The following is a 13,076-nucleotide window of genomic DNA, read 5'->3' as shown; positions in this document are numbered from 1 at the left end:
ACAGCTGCTCCCGAAGGAGCACATGCCTCGGATGTGCTATGCCTCAGCATCACCCTGGCATGACAGCAGGTGAGACAGCCTGGGCCACCTGGGCCATGCCACTTGGAGCACTGACTCCCTCCCCCGCAGCCTCACCGCAGCTGGAGAAGCCAGTGGGAGAGCAATCAACATCCTCACATGGGGATGAGATCTGATCCTGGTAGCAATAAGGGCTGCCTCAACATGGATATGCAACCAGCTTCTGACCATCTGGCATGATCTGACATAGGAAGTAGCTGAGAATGCCCCCACCAAACCTGAGTGAGGAGGGAGCTGAGCTGCTCGGAAGAAAGGGGACTTTGCCTAGAAGGCCAGGGGCAGAGAGACCTGCCTGGGGTTGTAGACCTGGGGCCATGTATTGCTTCCCATTCCAGCTAAGCCCCCTCCAGCACTGGTGCTTGTGTCTGTGCTTACCACAGGGTGACAGCTGTGTTAGAAAATTTTGTGCTTTAAATAACCTCTTTGCCTCCAGACCCTCGTACTGAGACACTGAGAAAATGGGGGCAAACGCTAATTTCTGACACGGATGCGGAGGGGCTCTGCCTTCGTGGGTGCTCAGAGCTCTCCCCTGCTCCCAGGGCCTCCGCGTTCCTAGAACTTGGGCCCTAAAATACAGCTGGGGATGAGCGTCGTGTCTCCCCGCTCGGCCCTCACGTGGCGGCCACAGCTGTTTTGCCTCCTCGCCCGTGGCTGCCAGCACCTTCACGGCTCTCCTGGCCAACCCTCTCCTGAGGGACCTCCCGCCCCTTTCTCGGGGGTCTCCCGGTGCCTCTCAAGGCGCCCCCCCCACGCCTGGGGTGCCCCGGGCCTCGCCTGGGCTCCGCGCGGCCGGCAGGGGGCGCTGCGCGCGGCTCTTTGTGGCGCCGCGGCGGCGGCGGCGCGGGCGGCGGGGCCGTTCCCGTTCCCGTTCCTGTTCCCGCTCCTGCTCCTGCCGCGCTGCCTCCCCCGCCCGCAGCCGCGCCGGCCGCGGGGCATGGCCAGACTCACCGAGGGCGAGGCGAGGAGACAGCCGCCGCCGCTCCCGCCAGCGCCGCAGCCGCCGCGCCGAGCCTCCCCCATGAACAGCAGCGGCGGCGCGGAGCCCCCCGCGCAGCCCGACAGCATGAAAGACCTGGATGCCATCAAGCTCTTCGTGGGGCAGATACCGCGCAACCTGGAGGAGAAGGACCTCAAGCCGCTCTTCGAGCAGTTCGGCAAGATCTACGAGCTCACCGTGCTCAAGGACCGCTACACCGGCATGCACAAGGGTGAGCCCGGCGCGGCGCGCTGAAAGGGCGGCGGGCCCGGGGCCGGTCCACGCTTGACCCACTGTGATGTGATTTTTCTCTCCCCCCACCGTCTCTCACATCCGTCGCGGCCCCCGATCCCCTGCCCGGGAGCGGGTCCACATCCTCAGCGCCCACGGGCGGGGCTCGGCAGAGCCCCGCGGAGTCCCCCGGCCTCGGCCGCCCCCTGGGGCCTGGCGCCGGGTTGTGAGGGGCTCAACAAAGGCCCCGATGTGCAGCGTGGGGCAGACCGAAGCTGCCGCGGGTCGCCCGGGACCCTCGGTGGGTTGCCGGGCACACCTCCCCCCCCTTCCCCGGGGCTCGGGCCGCCCCCGGCAGGAGTACGGCACTGGGGGTTGAAAATCCACACAACAAAGGATATTGGCCACGGATCTGCTGCTGTCAGTGCCGTTTAGGATAGATAGTGCCTGGTTGGCGGCAGGCTGGGGGGGATGAAGGGTTTTTCCTTTGCTGAAGGACCTTTAGTGGATGCTGAAAAGTTTGAGCAGGCTCCTTTAGCCGTGCTTATTGTGTTTGAAAGCTGTATTTTGAAGAGCTGTCGCGTTCAGTGGAGCAGTTCTACGCCACCCTGGCAGGTGTTTGGGATCTTGTGACCAGCACCACTCTAGCCAGGAATGGAAACTCAGAGTTGTTTGCTGTTAAGATCCGAGGGGGTGATGGCAGCCCCACTCCCTGGCACAAGTAGAGCAACCTGCAGGGAACCTACGGTAAGTACCCTGAAAGCTGTCGGTGTTCAGCCTGGGCTGCTGTGCCCTAAAATGATCCGTGATGGGGCCGTGTGTTGGTGCATGCTGGAGGGTGTGTGTCGTGTTCAGTCCTGATGCCTCAGATTTAGGAGGATGGGTAAGGAAAACTGAGTGCCTTGGCAACTCGAACCGTTCTAGACTGTAAAGAGAGGAAAGAGGACAAGAGAAAAACAAGCTTATTTTCAAACAAAAGGCCAAATCTAACTCCAGCACAAAAGGAAAACACTTCATTGAAGCCTGTGGGAGCTGGACTGACTTGAATTTAGATGAAGAAGTGTATCTGGTTGTGACTTGAGCACAAGAATGGCATGTGTCTCTGTATGCAAGGAACTGCATCCAAACCTGCTGCCAGTGAGTTGCAAGGTTTCAAACCCAGTAAGGAGGAGAATGGGCCCAAGGCAAAAGGCAGTTGTGCATTTCATTTCAGGTGATATCTTAAATATAGACTGCGTGGTCTGAGATCAACTTCCAGGCAGGAGACAAATTCTACAGATCTGCTTAGGTATGGAAATTAGAGGGGGCAGCAGTGGTATTAGTCAGATGTGTGTGATACTAACTTGCTGTTAAATGCAAGATTTCTGCAGCAAAATAAATACATCCTTTTGGTTTTGACTTTTTTTTGCGTGGATGCTGTGGTGTTGCTCATGGGTTGTTCTGTCCAGAACAGGTGCTCTGTTCTGCCCAGAAAAGGCTATTGAGATGTGTAGGTTCTCTGGTGGCCATTGTACGGTAGTTTCTACACCTCCTCGTCCTGTTTTGTACGAAGTGAGAGGTTGGGATTCCTTCCCTGGTAGCATGAGTTTGCATGTAGATCCTTGGCCTGTTTTGGGAATAGGCAATATATCTTTCCAAAGAAGTAATTTCTTCACAAGGATGTGGAATGGGAGGGGTTAGCTTGTGGTGAGGGAATTAAACCCACAGTCCAGCCCACCCTGACCCCTGCCTTCCAGTCCCATCTTACCAGGTTTGACTGCACTGGCTTGGGCTCTGTGCAAGAAGGCCATCCTGGTGAGGAGCCGCTGGCATCAGCAGTCCTGGAGGGTGCCAAGCCTGACCCAGGAGCTGCAGTGGCCTGGAGCACCATCACAGTCCCTGATCAGGGGATGCTGTGGCAAATCCGGACAGTTGCGTGTTTATTCCTGCATTGTACAGAAGCCATAACCTTTCTGGGGCGGTTGTAACAGCAGACTCAATTTTCTCTCCCCATGTTCCCTGATCTGCAATGAGATCCAGTTGACAGCTCACATGCTGCTTCCATCTGCTTTTTCCTTTTCTTTTCCCAAATGGGAGAAAGCAGTTGTGTGAGAAGCCAGCAATGCTGGTAAAGCCCAGCAGATCCTTTTGTATTCCCTTGCAGCTTGACATGGAGCTGAGCAGCCACCTCTGCTCCCAGGAAGGAAGAAAAGGTGGAAAAGGCCTACCGGGGACAGGAGGATGTGAGTTGGGCTGCAGAGTCCAAGAGCTGGCTAGGACAATCCTGTATGGATGCTGAGAATGGATGAATTTGGTGGAGGCAGAGGAGGATCTTACAGATCTAGAAATATGAGCTCCGCTATGAAATAGTTTTGTTAGTACCTGACTAGTCATGTCTCAGCAACCTGTCCACTGGTAGTTGATAGTGTTCCAGCCTACTATTATTCATGAGGCAGTTTTTCTATATATGTTAATCACAGATACATTTGCATGTTAATAGCAGTGTTTGTCTCAAAGCTAATGTTTTCATGGGAAGAGCAGGGAGGTCTTTGAACAGGCTTTTGGAATGGGTCAAAGGAGACTGAGTAGGGAGAATCAAGTGGAAGGTTTTTTTGCCTTGTGTTCCAGGATTAGGCAGAAGGCAGTTCTTTTACAAGTGTCAACTTGATGGGTTTCCTAGGAGTGCTCACAGTAAGGAAAGTGGAGATTCAGGAGTGTGAGATACTGAACTGCAGGGAAATATTTGGCAGAGGCAGGAGCAGCCTTCCCGCAGGTGTGTGGGTAAATGGATGGTGTGTGGACAGATGGGTGGCTTTTCCAGAGGGCAAGGACACAACAGCACCCTTAGCCTTAACTTACCTTGCTGGCAGCCGAGTTTTGACTCAGCTTCTGCAGGCTTGTAGATTAGCTCCCTGCTGACTCCATGCTTCCCCTGCTGAAGTATTTGATGTGATTTCTGATGCTGAGCAGAATCTAGAGATCCCTCTCTTCTACAAACTGGCAGCCTTTTCTTGCTCAAGGCTTTAGATTGCTTATGTGTGGAGTAATGTTTAGGATCTGAAGGGACTGTAAATTCCAGAGTCAATGTGTAATTTGTAGGGAGGATCAGGCACAGAATATAGGGTTTTTTTCTGCAGTCTCGTGCAAGTGGAACTAGGCTGGGTTGTGCTTTTAGGGAGCTGGAGGCCCTCCTGGAGCCCATGAAAGTAGGGTGGTATCACTGACGCTGACGAGGCGCAGAGGTTCTTTTAAGGATCTTTGGCAGAATGGTGATGGCAATAAGTCACAGTCAAAAGCTTAGAGCTTAAACTTAAAATTTTTGACTTAAGGCTTCATTTTCTTAACAGAATTTTCTGATCACTATAGCACAGAATTTATTATTAGAATAGCATAAGGTTTCTACAAACAGAATCACTATACTACAGTCTATAAGTAGTGTAATACAGAATTTATCATACAACTTAATTTATGATTTCTAATCACCTGGACCTCTTGTAAATCAGCTTTACAGACAGTGCCCTGGGTGCTGTTCTGTGTCCCTGTGCTGACGTGGGTCGCTGGCACTGCCCAGGGCCTTCCAGGCTGACGTTTTTTAACACCCTGAGCACTTTTTAACACCATGTCCCGTGTCTCAGCAGGCATAAGTGACTTGGTGTTAGAAGTGCCCAAAGGGCCATAAGCCTGTCGATCTGAGCTTGCTGTTAACTAAAGCGGGAGATGTGGAAGTGAGAAAACCTAGTGAGAGTGACAGGCTCCTCTGCACCTCTGCGGACATCTCTTCACTGTTGAGCAGATACTTGGGTGACTGTTAAGCTCAAAGTTTTAGGAGTCCAAAGAACCCATGAAAGACACGGTAAGCAGAATCCTGTCACAGCATCCTAGGGGGTAGTTGAAGAACTAGCGTGCAAGAGATAATGTCTCTTCAGGAAGGAAGTTTCTTTTCCCCAAATAATTATTTACACAATGCGGCTTAGAGTGTAGTGATTCAGCCAAACCCTTTCCTGTATTTGTGACCAGGGCTTTGCAAAGAAAATGGAATTGATTCCTGCCTCCTACCTCCAAAACACCTGACTCTAGAGGACAGTAATCATGTTTCCCAAAAGATGTAGCTGACATTTTTAGCTCCTTCCTTTCCACAGCCAGTACAGCCTCCCAGATTCTTGCCATTGGGGAAGTAAGAATGAGATTGAAATGAATTAGTTGAATGTCCTCATAGCTTAGAGACATGAAGAGCTCAGGGATGGAGGAGTGGACCAGGCTGTCCTGTGCCTATAGGCTTCCTTGCCCCAGTCCAGCCAAGACAAGCCTGTTGTTAGAGGCTGCCTGAGTGCTGTTTCATGCATGAGTGAAGGGAAGGAGTACAAGCTGGATGCTGTTGAGTAAATATCCATATCCTTGTAAAGCAGAGCAGCAGCGAGGATTACCCTTGGACTGAAGTTTGAGTGAGGCATCTTCAAGCTCCACAGTGGCAGGATGTTTCTGTCTCCAGAAGCTGCTGCCCCTTGGTATGGATACCTAGGCACCTAAAAGATGAACAGTGTTATGGGTTGCTTTTGCTGTAGGGAAGAGAAAGACCAGAGGACTCTAGGGAGGGGATTCATGGCACTTTTTCAGATTGGTGCTGGTGGTTGCTGGACTTTGTAAATCCCTGATCTGGCATGATGACAGTACCTTGCAAAATAACTCTATCCCTGTGTGAGGAGTGTATCTCCTTTATCCCCACTCAATGGTGTGCCTTTGTCCAATCCTCATTTTTCCCTTGTCCTCCCGTGGACTGAGGCTTTTGAGCCTGACGGTGCATATTACCTCAGTTTTGACATTCTTGAACGCTGGAATTTGGGACTCAAGGATGGGGTTTGCATGCTTAACTCAGCAGATCGCTTCAGGTAGACTTAACTCCTCTCCCATCCTTAGTTTTCTTAGGTTTGATGGTTAATGCTCCTGGGGCAAGGATGGTGTCTTCATTGCACATGGACATAGTACCAATGCGTTGAAGCTCTTAGTGGAATAAGTTGCTTATTCCCAGCTCCTGACTTCAGCATTTTGTCTGCTAAACCTGACCCCGATTAGTGACTTGCAAAGTAGCAGACTGGAGCAGCAGGTGGTCTTAGGCAAGCATCTGTGTTTGAGACTTTGGTTACCAGGCCTTTGAGTCTGTTAGAAGTCTGCTCTCTGGTTACAGAGGTGCTTTTGAGGCTTGATATCAGAGCAGTCTATGTGGGGAAAGTGAAAACAGAGGGGTGCTACCCCCACACAACAGATCTGGCTGCCTTTGCCATGAGAAGTGGAGTTTACCTTCATGCTTCCTGGCCTCACTGCATTTGTTAAATTATCTGTTGATCCCATTCTTCACTTTGGTGCAGAATTCTTGGTTAAAAACCTGGGCAGTAAGGAGCTTTAATTATCTCTTCGAGATTTCTAGTGCTTGTGTGCTGTTTATCGAGGGGTTTTTTTCCCTAGCAAGAGATGTGAGGACAAATGTGATTTGCTTAGCTGCAGCAACTTACTGGAGTTGGGATGGAAGAACAGGATAATCGTGTTGCCATGGGTTGGGATTGTCCTGAGCAGCTGGCTTCTGCCAGAGTGTTGTGTACAATGGAGTCCCACCGGGGTGGAGGGGAGAGGTCCAGACAGTCCCTGTCTCACATCCACCTTTGGATCCATGGAGAACTGAAGCAGCTTTAGAGTACCCCAAGAACGTGGAGGCAGAAAAACAGGCCTCTGTGGGCCATAACAATGCATCTGCAGCCCCAGCACAACAGTGTAGACATAGACGTTTACCAACAGCCAAAGGGACGTGTCCTGCCTTTGCTTAGGATGTGAAATGCCACTGCCAATAGGAGGGGGGTTGAATGAGGGGGTCAGACACATTCTAGTGTTTGAGCCTATTCTCCAGTGCTTTGCCTATCCTCATCTGAAACAACTCAAGTGATGGAGCTTCAGGCACTTCCCTGGGGAGATCGTTCCACAGTCTAATAAATCTCTTTGTGCTAGGAAATGTTTCTTGATAACCAACCAGATTTTTCCTGTGCTTAGTTTCATTTGATTAAGCATCAGAGCACCCAAAGATGATCCCTCTTCTTTCTGGAGAGGCTATAGTTCTTCCCCTCCTCCCTTGGCTCCAGTATTCAGCTAAGATGTTGAGTCATATCTTGACTAAGAATGTCAGGATCTGGCCTTTTCCCTGTGCTTTTCATCTTGCTTCCTAAATTGACCCTTGAAGAATGCATTATGCTTTGCTGGTCTCTGGATTTCCTTTGTCGTGCATATGTATGTTGATATGTGTTTGTGCACATCTTATCGCACACAAGGCCCTTCTATAGCTTTCCATGATTCATGAATCTGGATCATGAAGTTTTTGTGTGAGGCTAAAATCCCAGACACTTTTCCTCTTTTCTTGCTTTTTTTGTTTTGTTTTTGGTTTTTTTTTTTTAAGTCAATAATCATACTGGTCCTTGCCTCTCCTCTGATCCCTGTGTTTTGGACTGTTTCTACCACAGACCAAATTAGCTTTCCTTTTGCATTCCCGTTGTGTCTCATTGTTCAATGCCTGTGTCAAACCTAGTTGATTCACTGGGACCCTTTTCCAGGACTTGACAGAAGGGGGGATGGATGGGGCCTGCAAGTCCTTTTACATTGTTTCTTTGTCTCTTTCCTTAGAGTCTTAGACACAACCAAATTATCTAACATCTGTGTTGATGTGCATCCGCAATTGCCTGTCTAACTTGACACTTGCTGTATCCACTGCAGGTTGTGCATTCCTCACTTACTGTGCCAGAGACTCTGCCATCAAAGCCCAGACAGCACTGCATGAACAGAAGACTTTGCCAGGGGTAAGTCCCAGTGAATTGTGTCTGGATGCCATGGGCAGGCAAATGGGGGATTATCAGGGGAAGGAGCAAGGATGAGAAGTGGCTTAGATTAATTTTCCTACTTGTGAAAGAGAAGTGTATTTCAGGGGTTAGAACAGGGATATGGGAGTGGAAGCAGAGTGCTGCTCTTCACAGAACTGCTGCTTTTTTCCTCTGCCTGGCCAAGGCTGCCCCGTGTAGCTCTGGCCAGGCCTGTTTCTGTGCTGTTCTTTGCTCTCTGTGGTGTGACATGTCGCCTTCACCTATCTGTCCCTATCACTAGGGAGCTGTGGGCTTTGGAGTGAAGAGCGTGGTCACAGCCTGCACAGTGGGCATGCTGGAATGCTCACACAAGACAAGACAAGATACCAGACCCTTTTTCCAGGTGTGCAGCACCTCCTGGTGCATTTGCTTCTAGTCTGCCATTGCCCTGCAGGGAGCCTGGACAGACTTCTAGTGCTGTATCGGAGTTGGATCAGATGAAAAAAATACACTTGCCACATCCCTCTGTTTGGAAGAGAAATGGGTTATATAGGTGAGATCAGGACTGCTGAAGTGGCTGTTCGTGGGTCCTGCTCCCTCCACAGCTGGTCTTGGGAGCAAAGTGCAGTAGGGATCGATTCTGGAAGGCCAGGCACTGTGCAACAGGTCCCTACTTGCAGGGTAGTCCTCTGCTTCCCTGGGACCTGCTGGTAAGCTGAAAGGAATTCTGAATTGTTGCTGTTCCCATTTTGGTATGATTTAAGAGCTTCGACTGGGCAGTTCCCTTGCTGTGCTGAGGGAGTTGATCGCACACATTAAAGGATTCATTTGGAGGTGAGTAGGAGGAGGAGTTGGGTACTTTTAGATAGAAGCTCACACAGGCTCTGAGTGCTCAAGGCAACAAAATAATTAATGGAAACCAGGGGTCTCTGGAGAGGGGTTGGGAATTCTTAGCCATAACATTTTCTCTTTAACCCATACAGGTCCAAAGAGCTTCCCTTGTCTCTCCCAGCTGCCCTCAAGACCTCCCCACGCACACGTCCTTTTCTGTATTTGTTTACCTCTGCTCCCTTTTTGCATGGGCCTGTGCTGGCATTTGAGCACTGGAAAATGCATGTAACTTAATTCTCACTTAACGGGATCTTTATCTCGGGACGGCCAGGAGAAAGAGTGAAAATAACCAGGTGCTCAAATCTCCTTGAATTATTTTTGTGTGACAGGAAATGGTCAGCTTTTTGGTCTAAAGCAATGTAACCTTGTGTGTGTGTTGGTCCAGGGCAGAATTGACAGAATCTGTGAGAACAAGTTAAAGGATGGAGGAAAAGTCATGAGGAATCATGGTGCAATGCTGTTAATGCAATGGGGAAGTCAGACACATCTCTACCTAGTACCTGCAGAGGGTCTCTGAGAGATTATTCATGTGAGGCTTGGTGGATTCAAGGCAATCTCAGTTTTGCTACAGTTCTACATTGGGAATTTGTTGCATGTTTCTCTACTGTCTGTGCTCTCAGTTATATTGTGCTGCATGGAGCAGTATTTGAAGCAGCAATGTGTCTGTGATGTGGTGATCTAAAGGCTTTTTATGTTAAGGGAGGTGTAAGAAACTGCCTGGGAACAGTACGAAGTCTGCTCAGAGAGTACTTTTGAACATATTTGTCTGGAGACAGTTAATGAGCAATGTGGTGTAATTATGTTTCAGGATTAGGATGAAGATGAGCTGTGCGGCATTTGGAGCTGTTTATTTTCAGGCTGTCAATACACCACTTCATCACATTTAGTTTCTCTTAAGTCCCTCAATGACCAAGAAGGCATGATTCCCTCTCTCTCTGATCATTTTAGTGGTCATTTAGAGATCGTAACTACCAGAATGAAACAGACCTCCATCCGGATCCACATAGAGTTGGTCTTGGCATGGACATGGTCTGGGTGACCTGAGGAAGCTTTCGGGTTTGCTTGTGTCTGTATAGCATTACCTATCCCTCTGACCCAGCTGATCACAGAGAATACTCCTGAAATGAATCATAGATGGGAGTGCTGGGTATTTGCTTCCCTGTTTTGGGAATAAGGCCGTAAAATTTCATCTCTGTACATTTGCATCTAGATCATCTTCTGTTAAACTCTATGGCAAAGCCTATCACCAGAAATACAGCAAGGGTCTGAGCAAAGGGCAGAGAACAGAATGTACTGGGCTGTGGTCTGGTAAACAAGTGATTTCTTCTTTATTTTACCCCTACGCTATCTCTTTGTTGCACAGAGCAATAGCAGGAAGAAAGTTGAAGGGTATATGACATCAGTGTAGGGTGGTGACACAAGCCTGTACCTGAACACGTGAACAAGCATCAGCACATTTAGAGACAACGAGGGATCAGACTGGCATAGGAAGGATCTTCTGTTGATCCTACACTTACTGTTGTACTACCAAGCAAGCATAGATGCCACAAGTGGCCAAGTACCTTCCTTTGTTGGTCTCAATGCAGAGAGCAGTGGTTGATCTCAACAGTTCATGAACCTGAATAGAGACAAATGACTTTCTAGGTCTAGACTGAGGATTTGGTAAGGTCAGATTTATGGAAATGCTTTGATATGGTTTCTGAGAGATCCTTAGGCTGTGATCAGGTAGCTGGAGCAGGACTTCTGGGTTCTCTTCCAAGTCTGTCGTGTAGGTCTGGGCCCACAGAGGTATTGCTTAGGCCCTCCAGGTCTGATGCCAGTGATGTCAGCCCATCTAAGAATGTGGACACATTGTTCCTGCAGGGCCACGAGTGCAGTGTAGCTTTCCTGAGGTTTTATATTTATAGTTATATTTTGAATTTATAGTTATATATAGTTATATAATCAATAGGAATCACCATGATCTCTATTTGCTCCTGTGGCATTTCTGGCAAGTTCTCCTTCTGTGACATCAGAATTATTTTTTGTTTTTAAATTAAGGGCTGTTGGATGTATGGTAACTAAATGGAATTTAAACTCTAAAAAGCTAATTTTTTGACAATAAGGCTTAGCTTGTTTTTCCGAGATAGACAGAATTTTGGCTTTTATTCCCTTTTGTATGGGCTAGTGTGCTCAGGGTGTAAAGCAGCAATCATAGAATCCCTTAGGTTGGAAAAGACCTCTGAGATTGTCGAATCCAACCATTAACTGCCAAGTCCACTAAACCATGTCCCTAAGTGCCACATCTGCACATCTTTTAAATCACTCCAGGGATAGTAACTCAACCAATCTCACCTGTACAGTCAGCTGCATATTGTATTATCTAAAACACCTGTCCTGCCCTCACAGCTGCTGAATTGTTGTCAGTGCAGTCTGGAAATAACAAATGTGTGAATATTCCTTTGGGGAAGGAAGGATGGAGCTTCCTAGAACAGCGAGGTAAAGCACATCCTTGGTGAATTAGCGGAAGTGTCTTATCACCCAAGCTCGCTAAGGAGCTTAAAAGGATGCCAAGTATCTGTGTCAGCTGGGGTGGGCAAGAGGAGTACCCAGGCAGGGAACCTGCTTCGACACCCTGTGATGTGGACTGTGACTTGTGAAGCTCAGCACAGCCAAGGCGAATTTGCCCACTGCCCCAGTCCGGTACGAGTGACAGGCGGGAAGGACATGGCACCTTGCTCACAGGGACTGTGCAGTTTCTAGACAGCACCAGCACCGTGGCCAGTTCTCTGCCCAGCACTACCTCCCAGCCAGACACACTCCTCCTCCCTGCCCTCCACAATGTTCTCTGCTGTGTGCAAACATCCCATTTCATGTTCCCCAGTTTTGCTCCCTGAGGACAGGCTGGAGAACTGCACAACTAAGTCTGACTCAGTCCCAGTAAAGCAGTTTGTTAAGTCTTTTGAGCCCATCAGAGGTGGAGATGGATATGCCTGAGGAACAAAATAGAAAGCAGCTCCCTCTGTGGCCTCAGTACACAGAGCCTGGGGAAAGACACACAACCCATATAGGCTGAACAGAGGCAAAAATCTTCTGATCTGAAAAGAAGAGAGGAAATCAGGCCCTTAACACTTCTTCCTAAATCTAGTGTCCTCTTCAGCTGCCAGCCAGCTTAGCAGTGTGGTGTTTCACTCACTGGCACACTCCTCCTTAGCTTGATGAAATTATATTATAACTCCGTAACCCATGCCTTTGATTCGTGATTGTGCCTTCACTTTGCTGAGTTCTGAAAGGAATTGGAGAGGTTATTAATGACATAACAGTGATCACACAGCAAGTTAAAGCCTCTTGCTAAGTGAAACTTGTGGGAAAAGCATCCAGCTTTTCAATATTTCGCAGAAACACTTTATGTCTCTTTTCATTTGCAGCCAGACAGTTGCAAATTACATAAAATTGCTCCTGAAGAAGAGGAAGAAGAATAAAAGGAGGAAGTGGAAGGGGGAGGTTTAGAAAAGTAATTCTTCTGGCAAGGTACAGTTACAGTTTTATTTCTATGCAGAACAAAGAAGGGCTTGCTGAAAGGTAGGCAAGTAAGAGGCAGAAATTGGTATTAGTCCAAGCTAGGAATACGGGCAGTTCAAAAGCAGTGATGGGAATACTGAAATGTGGCTACATCATAGGGAGAACTCATGGGTGCAGAGACGCAGAAATGGAAAATTACAGAGAGCAGCAGCATGAGAGCAGAGAGAGACTATGGGAATGCACCAGGGGTTGACATGCTGCAGCACTAACTCAGATGGCTGGGCACAAGGATTAATGCAGAGACCCAGCAGAGCTTGAGCAGAGGGCATCCCTGTGGGTAGGCTGTCTCCTGTGCTGCCAGGAGCAAGAGCTCACTTGAGCCATCTGTCAAGATCCAGAGCCCGTGATGATATAAAGGAGCACAGGTGACTGGAGGGGCTTTGGTAGAGAGGTCATAGCATCTCATTCTTCCCTTCCCTCTCGTTTGTACAATTGCTGATGTGAAGGCGGCCTGGACCAGTATTTCTGAAAGTTTCTTCATGTGAACACTATGGGATATTGCAGCTGTCAAAGCTGGGGGATGTGCT

General features: G+C 48.9%; 1 protein-coding gene across 10 annotated transcripts in view; it reads left to right on the top strand.

Annotated features, from left to right (window-relative positions):
* Positions 1-1,002: 1,002 nt before the first annotated feature.
* CELF5 (CUGBP, Elav-like family member 5) overlaps positions 1,003-13,076 on the top strand; it is a 39,758-nt gene continuing 27,684 nt past the window's right edge. For 8 of the 10 annotated variants that reach the window (XR_001877903.1, XM_017834444.1, XM_017834442.1 and 5 more), the window contains exons 1-2: positions 1,013-1,286; positions 8,015-8,097. Coding sequence is in view for 8 of the 10 variants with exons in the window: in XM_017834444.1 (XP_017689933.1) it covers positions 1,013-1,286; positions 8,015-8,097 (357 nt within the window). In the remaining 2 variants the exon portion in view is untranslated. Of the gene's footprint in view, positions 1,287-1,948; positions 2,033-8,014; positions 8,098-13,076 lie in introns of those variants that run through there. The other 2 variants (XM_017834451.1, XM_017834448.1) reach the window with 2 other exon arrangements.

This window comes from Lepidothrix coronata, unplaced genomic scaffold, assembly GCF_001604755.1.
Source record: "Lepidothrix coronata isolate B3197 unplaced genomic scaffold, Lepidothrix_coronata-1.0 Scaffold233, whole genome shotgun sequence".
Lineage (NCBI taxonomy): Eukaryota > Metazoa > Chordata > Aves > Passeriformes > Pipridae > Lepidothrix > Lepidothrix coronata.
Note: the sequence above shows the minus strand (reverse complement) of the source record. Positions and strands in the feature narration are given on the sequence as shown.